Raw genomic sequence first — 14,072 nt, 5'->3', positions numbered from 1 at the left:
TGGTTGGAAACATAGGTTGAATAGGTAATAATTATATTTCATGGATACAATTTATTTATAAATATTTTTAATACTTTATATTTTCTAATCATAGGAAATGTTACTCCAATTGAAAGCTTTTGGGATGTTTATGAAATTCCTTCTTTCATACTATTTTTCATAAACCATAATGCAACAATGAAAAATATTAAACTTATGATTTACTTGTTATTTAAACATAAATCTCGTAGAAATCGATTCATCTTAAATAATTTTTTTTTATCGCAATTTAAAATATTTTTTATTCAAATAATGTACACTGGTCGGTCGCCTGGATGACAAAAATGTAGTAAAAATGCTGCTTGGGAATATTTTAAGGGATGTAACGCTTCTCCAATGTAACGTAGAGGGCTGAGCTTTACTTTTACCATTTGACCCACTGATCAGCCGCACCTGGGCCCGATTCACTGTTGTCGCTGCTTGTGTTTCTCCCAACTAATTCGACACAATTTATCTCCTTCTTTAGCAGCCCTAGCCCTATCCTTATTAATTTTAACTGACTTGACGTTTGAAAACCGAGAAGTGAAATCTCTGTACCGTTCACTACACAAAACTTGGCCAATTGCCTGTCCTGTCCAGCATCCTTCACCCCCACATAAGCCCTAAATGAACACATCACTTCTAACGGTCGATGAGTAGCATATCCTTTCAAAATTTCTTCTGGGTGCAATGTAAGGTCTTGAATTACAGAACTGCATTATTCCTTGATCGTCTTCCAACCTTTCTTAGTTACCATATTCACTGTCGCCCCCGAATCCACCAAGAATTTAAACTCCACCGGTCCTATAACACAATTCACGATACGCGGATCACTTATCACCCCAGGTGACGTTGCCTTGCCAGTTATCAGCTAAAATATAAAAAATAAAAAGAAAAGAAAAGAAAAAAAATAAGTATACCAGCACACGATTTAAATTTAACAAAGAGTGTAACTTTTAATTTCCTTTATTTATTTCAAAACAAAAGAAACATTTTTTTCACTCCGGAACGTCAACTTCTACCTGGTTGACACGCTCGGCTTCTTGTTTCATTCCCATTGTATTATGGTTCCTTTTTGCTGCAAAGCAAAATTCGGCAAAATGGCCGGTTCTTCCACAAGAGAAACATTTCGCGCGAAATGTTTTGCATTGGCCCCAACCGTGCGCACGTCCGCACTTCGTACATAGTCGCATTCCTTCACGCATTTCCTCATTCTTCTGTACTCGAGATCCAGCAGCTCGCATTTTGCTCCACTTTGTCTCGTAAGGCTTACATCGATTAGCCGGAACTTTCGCCGAAAGGATATCATTCATCGGTCTTATCAATGCTCGTCGATCATCTTGACTTTGCGCGGAGTTCCCTTCTTCTCCTTCCAGCTTCCTCTCCGCGTCTTCCGTACGAATGAAATCGAGATGTTTTCCATGGCTAATTACCCGTTCTAAATTGTTACCGAAAAAGTTTGCCATTTCGTAAAGCTTAGCAGATATTTCTGGAACCGATCGCCGTACCACCGCCTGCATTATCTCCTCCTCACGCTGCGCACCCACGAACTCGCATAACACCGCTTGCTTTTCAAGACGCAGCACCCAGTCCGCAAATGGTCCATGCACTTTCATCTTCATCTCACGGTACTTCATCCTCTCTTTTGATGCGTCGCACAAATCACTAAAATAATCGTCAAGTGCGCGGATAATTTCGTTGTATATATCCTCCGATTCGGACGGCAAATTTCGCTGCTGCATTTCGATGATGCTCAACAAATAGCTTCCTGCAAAAATCTTTAGACCCGTTACACGAGTTTTTGAATCAACAGGCGCTTTGCATGCCACTATAATCTTAAACTGATCTCGAAACCGTATCCATTCCGCCTTGCGTTTGTTAGTTGGCACTGTTTCATAGAAATGCCTTAACGGCCACGATCCTGACAACCACTCGTTGGTAGTTTTTCTAGCAGCAAAATGCATGTCATCCTGCTCTTTTGCATCCGGCTGTTCATCACTTTGTGATATATCGCTAACTGCCCAGCCTTTGCTCATTTTGATTTTACAAAATATGACACTTTTTATTTTCTTCGCGCAAATATTTTACCGTCCGCTTCCAGCGATAAACTAACAAAGAATGATAGTCAAACCAAATTCTGCACTTCATCCGCGCCAAAAGAAAAGAACATAAACTCTCATTTCACATATACCAATCCATCTCCCACAACAAAAGAGATCAGATATTCATACACGATCATCGATACTGGCAACCCGTTCGCCGTAACGCTCTGCAAGCGCGCGTTTCGCCACACTCACCACTACACACGTAACTCCTTCATCGACTCGTCAAACTCATTTTTCTCTCTCTCTCTCTCTCTCTCTCTCTCTCTCTCTCTCTCTCTCTCTCTCTCTCTCTCTCTCACACACACACACACACACACACACAGAGCGTTTCTACATACACCGAGACTGCAGCTGAGAGATGGCTGTGAGAGAATTGACAACCGGTTTCTCACGCTGGTGTGTGTAGAAGCTCTGAAAAGCGCCGAGATGAGACTTTTAAAATGATGTTGAAAAAATCCATTTTAATCGCTAAAATGAATTCAAAAAAGTTTCTTTTACTTTTTAATAATATTTCTACGATTATTAGACGGCAAAAATGCAAACTATAATTGATCGATCGCTATAAACCGCCAATTCAATTTTTCTCAGCTCCATCGTTCTTTGCATGCCGAGGAGAATTCTCTCACCGAAAATGCTGTCAGTCGCTGTCAAAGCATGCTGTCAGTTATTTTCTCAGCTGCATTCTCGGTGTATGTAAACGCTCACACACACAGCTAGTCATTTAGGAGTCTCTTCCTCTTCTTTGTGCACAAAACCCACCAACAGTTTAACTAAATCTTGGTTTTGATCATAGGCCGAACCCGATTCAGGTTTCTGTTTTCCAGCAATTCTCTTATAATACCTTTACACTCGGTCCTTGGCAAAATCTACTTTTCCCCCCTTCTTCAATTTTATCATGGCAGGATCGCCAATGTGATATCCTACCAGTACAGAGTACACACACACACGCACACCACCTCGTTCGTTACCAGAACACAACCTTCTTCATTTGCTGCTCAACTTCAACTGCCTTCAACCATCATACATGACATTCTTTCTGTTTCTTACTCTAGGATCCCACACAACCCAACGGGACAAAAGTAGAAAGCTTGGAGCAAAATAATCGTTTGTCTCCCTCTATCCTCTATACCGCGCTTGCTTGCACTCATGCGCGAGCGCTCGAGTATACCCAATTGACATTTTCGAGCACGAATAATCGGGAATTCGAGTAAATTCCCTTAACCTGGAACCTTAAACTTCCCTTAAACTGCACCAGTTTAAGGGAATTCAGAAAAAGTCCTTTAAAATCAACTGTGATGCGGCTTTTTCGTTACTTTCTTCTAGATTCGCTCGGAAATGGTGTTTCCTATCGTTATAGTTGGTCATGTACCCATTTTATATTTTAAAAATACCCATTTTTTATAGAATAACGTCACACAAAATTAGCATTTGTTTTTAATCAAAAAACCATAGCTATGAATGAAAAATGACCTCGACGGCATCGTCCATCGATAGAGGAACGTCTAATTTACGAACACACAAAATCTTGGCGCTTTCAAACCCAAATAGCCAGAATTGCTTAATCAGCTCATTTTGGCACGCTAAAGATCGCTGCTTGAATTCGCCTTTTGCAGTAGATAAACAGCATCAAAGTTCTATGTGGGTCTTTCAAACAGCGCCTAAGCAGCTTCCTTATGCCACGGTGCCAGGGATTATTTTTCTTTGTATTTTATTTTCAAGCAAGCGTCATCGATGAAATAAACAACAAGATTTTTTTCGTTTAAACACATGTGTATATTTTTAATTTCTTTGTATTGATGAATTACACACAAATTTACACAATTTACTGATAATTCACAATCACTTCACTCAATATTCATTCTTCAATTAACGAATCTAACTTGTGCAGCAGCAATGAGATGATTGCCGGCGTCAGTCTTTGACACTTTGACAAGAGCCACCTGTAGAATCCTGCCCGTTAGTTCGGTGCTGTTAATAGTTCTTTGTCAAACTGTTTATTCCAAAAAGCCCCTTCTTTGCTTTGAGCACTTTCTTATATACGCTCTCATCAATTCCTCTCCCTCACAATTCTCTCTTTGAGCCAGTGCGCTCAGCGCTCATCCACTCATGCGATCCTCTCTCTTTTGCTGAACTTGTACGCAACTCTAAACCACCTAGTACCGATGACATGCATTAAAAAGCTATAAAGTTCCACCAAGTTCAGTACCCTTTCTTAACAAGCCTTCAAGTTCCATCATGAACCCTACACATAGTGCTAATCAGCCGCAAAGTTTCAAAGAGTGCCATGTGCCTGTTAAAAAGCTCCATAGTTCCGGAAAGTACCGTCTATCTCTTAATCAGCCACAAAGTACGACATCGGAACGATTTTTCGTTAAACAGCCCCAAATCAACTATAAAGTACGAGCTGGCTATTTGGGAACCAACTTGATCACTCACAAATCCACAATTTGAAGCGTATCGAGTACTAATCGAGCAGATATGGAAAAACAATTTCAAGCAAATGTCACTTGGGTATTCTCTCAGAACTGAGCATTCGCAGTTCAACCCGTGCAGTGAGAATGTATGTGTTAATGACATTCCCCACCCCACCCGCAAAAACCACATTCACTCTCCGCGCACTCTTAAAAGTTTGGCGCGCACGCTACGTACAACACAATACAAAAGGTCGTTTTACCGCGCGTTTAACACGTTGTCTGCCACCATACATGTCCACCGAACTGCCCCGTCAGGCCACGGAATCACTCTTTGAAACGATTGTATTTGCTTTTGCATTTTTTCTCTTTTAAATCAAATTCACCAATTCTCTTTGTTGTCTCAGTCGCTCCACAATGTCGTTTGTTGGGCTAATTCCATGGAATTTCATTCTTGGAACCCCCCCCCTCCCCTCCCTTCCCTTCCCTTTCTTTACCTCTCGCAAAAGTCGGTGACATTCCGACTCCAACGAATCAATCTCAACTTTGTGGTGAGTGTTTTAAGATTGTGCATCAAAAGTAAAGGATGAATAAATGAACTCCAAGATCTTATAATTATTGTTCATTCTCATTCTCATTTATTTATGAAAACATAATAGAAACTCATTTTGATATTTTATTCATTTTTTTAAGAAATAATAACCGTAAAAGAAAAGCATTGTGAAAGAACCGATCAAATACGTGCAAATTTATCTCTTGTAACACGTCTTTTATAATATGTAATGTGTCAGCCACATAGTGGCTGACGTGGCCCGATCGGAAAAAACCCGTGCAGACAACGTGTTAACTGATCACAGTCGCGATGGTTCAATCGGAACGCCGACACTCCAAGTCAGAGATTTGGTGTGAAAGAAAAAGTTTTTATTTATTTATTTATTTATTTTCTACAAATGTCCGCCTCGAGGGCTTAACAATGTTTCTTAATTACTAAGGAAAGGATAAGGATGAGGAAGAGTGAAGACGAGAACGGAAGAGGGATAAAGGAGTGTTAAAATCGAACAAATGATAGTATGAATTAAATGCAATCTGAGCTTTAAGGAATGGGTCATTTTGCCCATATCGAGTTAGCCGGGTGGGAATATAGAGAGGTGGCCTATTGCGAAGATGGCGGGAAGGGGCATAAAAGGAAATGGCAGATAAGAGATAAGGAACATCAAGCTCATTAAGGATGACGCTGGCAATGAAACAAGCTTGCAAGTGCGAGTGGCGAGTTTTTATCGAGTCCAGACCCAAGAGTCGACAACGATGTGGATAAGACGGGATTACTGCATTATCATGACCCGAAAGAAAACGCCTCGTGGCAAGTCGTGTAAATTTGCGTTGAACACCTTCCAATCTAGCAATATCCTGCACATTATTGGGGGACCAAACCACACAAGCGTAATCGAGAATGGGGCGTACCCAGCAACAATAGAGAGACTTGAGACACAAGGGATCACGGATAAAATGAGACAGACGGGTAATAAGGCCCAAAGTACGGTAAGCTTTGCTTGTGACAAAGTCGATATGGTCTTTGAACGTAAGCTTTTCATCCAACCAGACACCAAGATCTTTGACCTTGAGATCTTTGATCTTTGATCTTTGAGATCTTTTTTCTGACCAAATCGACAACACACACGCGACGACCCACATCGTCACATCGACCGCCGGCGATGGAAGTGAGTGATGATCTAAAAATAGATCTGTGGGGCGAGAGATGAGGGGGGGGGGGGGGGGGAGGGGTGTAGAACAGAACGTAAGCGTAAGCTTGAGTCGTCGCGTGTGTGTGTGATGTGTTGTGTGCCGAGAACTCATTTTTTTGCTCTTTTCTGGAACCCACATGTTCTACATTTTTCTGATTTTAAGCAACCAAAGTAGAACGGGAAGTAGAAGGCTACTTCATATTCTACTATCCTTACTACTTTTCTAGCGTTTTGAATCGCTTGGGAAAGTGGGTCTTGTCAAAGTGTCAAAGACAGACGCCGTCAATCATCTCATTGATGCTGTACAAGTTAGATAAGTTAATTGAAGAAAGAATATTGAGTGAAGTGATTGTGATTGTACAGTAAATTGTGATACATTTCTTGTAATTCATGAATGTTAAGGATTTAAAAATATACACATGTACACAAACAAAACAAATCCTGTTGAATATTTCTGGAAGCTGGCTATTTGGGGAGATACGCAGTATTTTGCGGCCGTTTTTGGTCCCCATTAACCGTGTACAGGCGTTCTCCGAGTTACAACCCCCTCGAGTAACGAAAATTCGCAAATACGACGATTTTGATTTTGACAGTTAAAAGTTGTCATTGGCAAGAACTTGATGTATTTTTTTGAATCTACCCAATTATTTATTCTACCCAAGCGCCACAGATTAAGCTTAAACGACTGGAAAATTAAATATCCATAGAAAAAAAAAAGCTCCACAGCTTCATTGGTTTGATCAATAACGGACAAACATAGAACGACGTAGTTGTACACCAAAGAACCCTGCACAACAAATGACACCATACACCAATATGTCAATCTGACAGAATATATTTCCTATCTGCTTTTGTTAACTGAACCGAACGCACGTGTATTTACTTTGCTCCGCATATCACATTTTCCTTCGCTCTGCTTTTAGGTTATGGGCCCAGGATAACCCAAATCACGTATAAGCGATTAATTTTTCTTTCTTGTTGTAGCTGTTCTAAGCTTTTTCGGAGAAAGTAGAATGGACGAGGAAAAGAAGGTATATCTTTTTGATGGTGCGAACTTCAACAATTGGAGCTTCCGAATGGAAGTGCTCCTGGAGGAGCTGGATCTTTTAGATTGTGTTCGTGAGGAAGCGGAAAAGGTAGAAGATTATCTGGTTTTGGTGACTGATTCGGATGCAGTACGGCTGGCTAAGGAGATTAAACTGCAAGATAGAAAGAAGAGAGACGTGAAATGTAAATCGGTGCTGGTGCGAAGCATCGCGGATTCCCAGCTTGAGTACATTAAGGGTAAGCAAACCCCGCGTCAGATTTGGACAACGCTTGAAAACACGTTTGCCCGAAAGGGCATCTCGGGACAGTTCTATCTTCTGAAAAAGCTTTCAGCGATGAAGTTTTTGGAGTCCGGTTCTCTCCAGGCGCACTTACTCAAGTTCGAGCGGATGGTGCGGGATCTGGAAGCTGCTGGCATAAAGCTGCAAGAAAGCTTGATCGTATTTTATTTGCTACAAACAATGCCGAACTCGTATGATCAGCTGCTTGTAACAGTTCTGGAAACGCTGGCACCGGAGCAATGCACGCTCGACTTTGTCAAGGCACGTCTTCTAAGTGAAAGTATGAAACGTGAGAATATTGAAGAAATGAGAGACAGCATGAATTCCATGGCGTTTGCTGGAACAGGTGCCAAACCGAAGATGAAGTGTTTTTATTGTAAAAAGTTTGGGCACAGACGAGTTGATTGTCCTCTATTGCAAGAAAGAACTGCTGCGATGCAAAACAATAGAAGGTCGTTTGACAACGAGAGCGAAAGAGCGAATGTAAGTGAAACAGCTGTCACTTTCTTATGTAGTGATTCCAAAAATCTATCAAAGAAATGCGATAGAAATGGTTTCAAATGGATCCTAGATTCTGGCGCTTCCGATCATAAGATCAATTCTTGTGAATTTCTTCGAGACGTCAAAACACTTCATGAGCCGACTATGATTAAGGTCGCATCGGGTGAAATCATACAGAGCAACTGTAAAGGAAAAGTGGACATACTAGCAAAAATCGGCGATCGTCAGATGCATTATGTTGTTGACGATGTTCTATATGTCCCCAATTTGAAATATAATCTCTTTTCGATTCCTCGCGTTGGACAGCTTGGAATGGAAGTAATTTTTTCGAAAAATGTTGCGGTTATTAAGCGCGATGGGCATGAATTGTGCACGGGAAGCCGATTAAACCGTCTATATGAATTAGATGTTGAGGTTATGAAACCAAATACAGTAGAACGTCGATTATCCGGGGGCGGATTAACCGGCGGGCGGCTTAACCGTGCGCATAAATGTGCTGTTCAAACGTACAGCGAACATTTGCAGCGATAGTCAAGTGAACAACCAGTTTTTTTGCAGCTCTTTAGTGTCTAGTGGTATTTTCGAAATTCATTTTTGGTCATGTAAAGTTGTTAAACCTGTAAGACATTATATTTTATTTTCTGCACAAAGCTACAGCATACCGCACAAGTCCTATCTTGCCGACTTCTCAACATCGTCTATCTGCCCGTCTGACGTTTTCACCAGTGTCAAAAGTGACACACAAACTAAGGTTATTAAAGTGTGACGTGTGTAGCGAGGTTTATATAACTAGCGAGCAAAATTCAATGTTTACAGCTCGGCCGTTCCTGACAGTAAAATTGTCCTCAATTTGTTTCTATAGTGTTGCTGGGGGTTTCAGTTAAAGGGTAACAATTCACCGCAATCCACGACCTCAACTTGTCTGACACTAAAACGCTATCATATGGTATCTGACTTTGTTTAAAACCATCGACATCACGGATTACGTAGCGATCATGTGGCAATCGTTTATGTATGACATATGGTCCTTTAAATTTAGCTACAAGTTTTTTATTTGTATTGGGAGTATTATCTATGTTACGGATGGCTACTAAGTCTCCTTCTTCAAACTCTAGAGCAGGGCGATGTTTCTTACAAAACTGGTTCATGTTTACTTGTTGTGACTTGATTATGTTTTCTGAGGCCTCAGAACGTATTTTTTCAAAATTTCTAGGGTATTCAATACTTCCATCAAGATATTCTGTCAACTCATCAATGACGGTGCCGCGCTGTTCAACACCAAACAAAAGAATGGATGGAACATTTTTTGTTGACGAGTGCACAGTGTTATTCAATGAATATTCTACCATTTGTAATTTTGAGCTCCAATCAGCATGATCTAAAGGATCAGAAATTTTGCTTAAAATTGGTCTTATTACTCTATTTACTCTTTCCACTTGACCATTTGCTTGAGGAGAAGAAACAGCAGTAAGAATGTGAGAAATATTATTATTTTCGAGAAATTTTTTAAATTCATTCGACGTAAAACACGTAGCACGATCACTCACTAGTCTTTTTGGCCGACTGTAATAGGCAAAATATTGTTTTAATGCATTACATACTTCTTTACTACTTGTGGACGTGGCTGAGTATAGTTTTGTGAATTTTGTAAATGAATCGATGACTACAAGTAGAAACTTTTTCTTTGATTGCAGGGAAGGTAGTGGTCCTAGATGATCTATATGAACTGTATCAAAAGGAATTGGAGCTTTGTATATATTGTGTAAATTACGCTGATCTTTCCGTGGTGGTGCGGAGTTAATTATGCATTTGAGGCAATTTTTTATGTAATTCTGGGTTTTTCATTCCAGCAAACCAATAGAACTTACTCAGTTGGGCACAACATTTATCAACACCAAGATGGCCATTTTTTTCGTGAATGTTACGAATTAAGTTGGTTATCATGCCTTTAGGAACAAGCAGTTGCAATTTTCCTTGGGAAGGTTGACGGTACACAGTCCCATTCATTAATAAATATCCTTGTACTGTATTATTTTCAAGCCTAGTTTTTAGTGTTTGTATTTCGGGATCCTGTGACTGGGCAATTTGTAACTGGAAGTTGATGTCAATGTCGTCGACTGCTGCAGCTACATTGCTACGGCTGAGGGCATCAGCATGACTCATTACATTGCCGGGGCGATATTGCATTGAGTAATCGTAGTCCTCCAAAAATAGAGACCATCTGGCAATTTTTGCCGAACAATTGCGATTCTTTAGGGTCTCTACTAGTGAATTGCAATCCGTGACTATTTTGATATGGATACCGTGCACGTAGGAATGGAAACGCTTAAGGGCATAAATTACCGAAAGAGTCTCCAGTTCGTAACTATGCAGGTTTGCTTCACTTGCAGAAGCAGTTTTGGAGAAATAAGCCACCGGGTGGAATTTTCCATCATCTTGCTTCTGTAGGAGAATCGACCCAAATCCTATTGAACTCGCATCACAATGCAATTCAGTCTCTCTGTTGGGATCATATATCGCTAGGACCGGAGAATTTAACAATTTTGTTTTTAATTTATTAAAAGCGTCTAAACAAGTTTCATCGAAAACGAATTTTGTGTTCTCCTTCAACAAGTTACTCAAAGGTTTAGCAATATTAGAAAAGGATGGTACAAAGCGTCTAAAATATGAAAAAAGACCCAAACAGCGTTGCACTTCTTTAGCTGTTGCGGGTAATGGATAGTTCTGGATTGCTTTTAAATGATAGTCACTTGGATGTATTCCCTTAGAATTCACATGGTACCCTAAATATTCCAGATCACTATGACCAAATTTGCATTTATCCAAACGCAGTTCAAGCCCGTTTTTCTTTATCGTTCGCAAAACGCTATTTAGTGTTGCTACGTGTTCGTTTATATTTTTTGACGCAATAATTATGTCGTCCAAATAAACTACAAGTTTCCTTTCAGCTATATACTCTCGCAAAACTGAATTAATAAACCGTTGGAATTGTGAAGGAGCATTTTTCAATCCAAACGGCATTCTCACATACTCATATTGTCCATCTGGTGTAACAAAAGACGTATATTTAATGGAGTCCTCATGCATTCTAACTTGATGGAATCCGCTCTTTAAATCCAAGAGAGTAAAAACCTTCTTATTGTTGAGATGTTCAAGACACGTGTCGATTAATGGTAAAGGGTAGTTATCCCGTATCGTGATTTTGTTTAGAGGTCGGTAATCGACACACATACGAGTCTCACCGTTCTTTTTGCGAACTAATACTAACGCAGAAGCATATGGGGAACTGCTAGGGCGGATTATCTGTTTTTGTAAAATATCTTGAACTATGTCTCGATTTTGATTTCGTTCAGCATAAGATAATCGCCTTGGTTTACAATAGATGGGAGTACTATTTGTGACACTAATTGTCATTGAATGAACGGGCTCCGTAATTGACTCTGTTGACACTCGCAAATAATGATTAAATACCCCAGAAATTATTTCCTGTGACTGTTCGTGGTTTAAATTAGAACCTACATCTATTTTTGCCTCCTCGGAACTAATGTCGATCGCACATAACTCGCTAAATGTCGTGGTTATATTTTCAGAGACAGCATTATTATTATCATCAACCGAACCAATGGACTGCGAATGAATATCCTCCCCATTCTTACAAAAACCCCGCAAAATCTCTAAATGTTCAAGACGCGCTCTCATGTGTGGTTGAAGTTCGTTTTTATTTATGGTTTTGTAATTCATTAAACTTTGTTTGGAATAACGGTAACGTATGTAATGCAAATGAATATTAAATTTTTTTAACAAATCCCGTCCAATGATAATAGACCATGCCATTTGTTTCTTTGGAATGATGATAAATGAATGGTTAACATAAGTGTCACGAAAACGAATTCTTCCTTCTGCATACCCTAGCGATGTCAAAGGTTGATTTCCTAATCCGCGGAATCCAGAAAAACACGGATTTTGGGCAAGAGTCGGGACAAGCTCTTCGCTGACAAAACTCCTAGGGCTACCCGTATCAAACAAAGAAAGTACACGTGAGGGCAAAATCTTGAACTCATTAGAGACTTTGAAAGCAACACTTACCTCCTGAATAGCTTCTATCTGAACTGCGCTTTCATTATAGTTCGGTTCGTGGATAACATTGTTTTGATTTGCTTCACTATGGTAGATGGCAGCCGACGTCGATTGAGTACGATGAGTACAATCTCACCATATTTCCACATAGGAAGCAAGACCCATTTCGCCGTCGTGGTTGCTGGCAGTCCCGTTGGTGATGCCCGTAGTTCGAACAATTGTAGCATTTTATACCTCCAACATTGTCAGGTCTGGTCATTATCCTTGGTTTGAATGAAACTGACACCGGTTGTAAACGTATCGATTCGTATTTTTGCAGGGCTGTCTTAAGTTCGGTCAAAGAGTTTGCAGAAAAACGAATCGCAGCAGCATTCACAGGATCTCCAATTCCATCGATTATTATTGAAACTAGTTCTTGTTCTGATATTGTGGCGTTTTTAGCAATATTTTCCATTTCTAGCACATATCTTATGGTGCTTTCTTGAGGAAGAAGCTGTCTACGGCGAAGCTGATGATATACACTCTCCGGTGAAGGTTTAGTTGAGAAATTTTCCAGAATTTGTTGTTTTAACTCGTCGTAGCTTGTAAACACTATATATTTTGTCAGCATTGCAGCGGTACCATTCAAAAGTCGGCGCGTGATAATAATTTTTTCTAGTTCATTAACATTGAACAATTGAAAAGTTTGTTCAAGTTGCTTAATCCAACATTCGGCATTCTCATTCTTTTCGCCACTAAAACTATCAACTAGCCCTTCGATGCATTTGATTGTGTCCAACGGCAGTGGTTGTTGTATTTGCTTCATGTCGGCCATTTCTTGTTTAAGAAGCGAAACTTCTTTTTCCAGCTTCAATTGTTTTAATTTTGCAGTCAATGTCTCAATTGTACTCGCTGAACCTTCTGTATTGCCTGACGCTGCTTCGGCACATGTTTCAAATTCCAGAGAAGATGGCGTGGTCTGGATAGTCGCCATTTTGCTTTCGGTGTGTGTTGCATCAAATAGCCGCCTGACTTGGGTGATGGAAGCTGATTCAGGCAAGGTTTCGCCAACTTCTTTAAGAACACCCATCATTTTATCCTTCGAAATAGATGGCTCCATTGTTTTCTCATTCGATATCCCACTTCTGAGGTTGTAAGACATTATATTTTATTTTCTGCACAAAGCTACAGCATACCGCACAAGTCCTATCTTGCCGACTTCTCAACATCGTCTATCTGCCCGTCTGACGTTTTCACCAGTGTCAAAAGTGACACACAAACTAAGGTTATTAAAGTGTGACGTGTGTAGCGAGGTTTATATAACTAGCGAGCTAAATTCAATGTTTACAAACCTATAGTTATTGATTAAAAGAATATTCTACTAACGATTTATCGATTGATTCAAGGTGAATTAATCATAAAATTAGTGTATTTTATAATTTTTATATGAATTTGACATTTCTTGGACCATTATCCGTGCAAATCGATTAACCGGCAACCGTCCGGTCTCGAGCTGCCCGGATAATCGACGTTCTAGTGTAATTCAAAAGCGCTAGTATCGCAGAATGCAATGGATGATGCTCAGCTATGGCATAGAAGATACGGACACATAGGCAAGCATGGTTTAATGAAGGTCATTTCTGACGAAATGGTCAGAGGATTGGCACTGAAGAAAGAAGCTATTAACACAGCAGATGGACTGGGTAGTATATGCGGTCCTTGCATGGAAGGTAAACAGACGCGCCAACCTTTCCAGGAGCATAAACTGCCGTGTAGTTCCCGACCGCTTGAATCGATACATAGCGATGTGTGTGGTTATATGAACCCAACCTCATGGAACGGAAAACGTTATTTTGTAACATTTATGGATGATTTCACTCATTTCTGTGTAGTTTATTTCATCTGCGCGAA

At 40.1% G+C, this 14,072-nt stretch overlaps 1 protein-coding gene across 1 annotated transcript; it reads right to left on the bottom strand.

Annotated features, from left to right (window-relative positions):
- Positions 1–283: 283 nt before the first annotated feature.
- On the bottom strand, positions 284–5,060 carry LOC125907479 (uncharacterized). The gene is made up of 2 exons (XM_049610089.1): positions 4,277–5,060; positions 284–4,063 (listed from the first exon to the last, which is right to left on the bottom strand). The coding sequence occupies exon 2, from the start codon at positions 2,052–2,054 to the stop codon at positions 1,017–1,019; it is 1,038 nt and encodes a 345-aa protein (XP_049466046.1). The 5' UTR covers positions 2,055–4,063; positions 4,277–5,060; the 3' UTR covers positions 284–1,016.
- Between the last annotated feature and the right edge of the window lie 9,012 nt (positions 5,061–14,072).

Source organism: Anopheles coluzzii, chromosome 3 (genome assembly GCF_943734685.1).
Source record: "Anopheles coluzzii chromosome 3, AcolN3, whole genome shotgun sequence".
Classification (NCBI taxonomy): Eukaryota; Metazoa; Arthropoda; class Insecta; order Diptera; family Culicidae; genus Anopheles; species Anopheles coluzzii.
The sequence above is the reverse complement of the archived record's forward strand: the minus strand, read 5'-3'. Positions and strand labels throughout refer to the sequence as shown.

Coding starts and splice junctions, on each gene's coding strand:
- LOC125907479 (XM_049610089.1), bottom strand. CDS start 2,054: ATGAGCAAAGGCTGGGCAGTTAGCGATATATCACAAAGTGATGAACAG.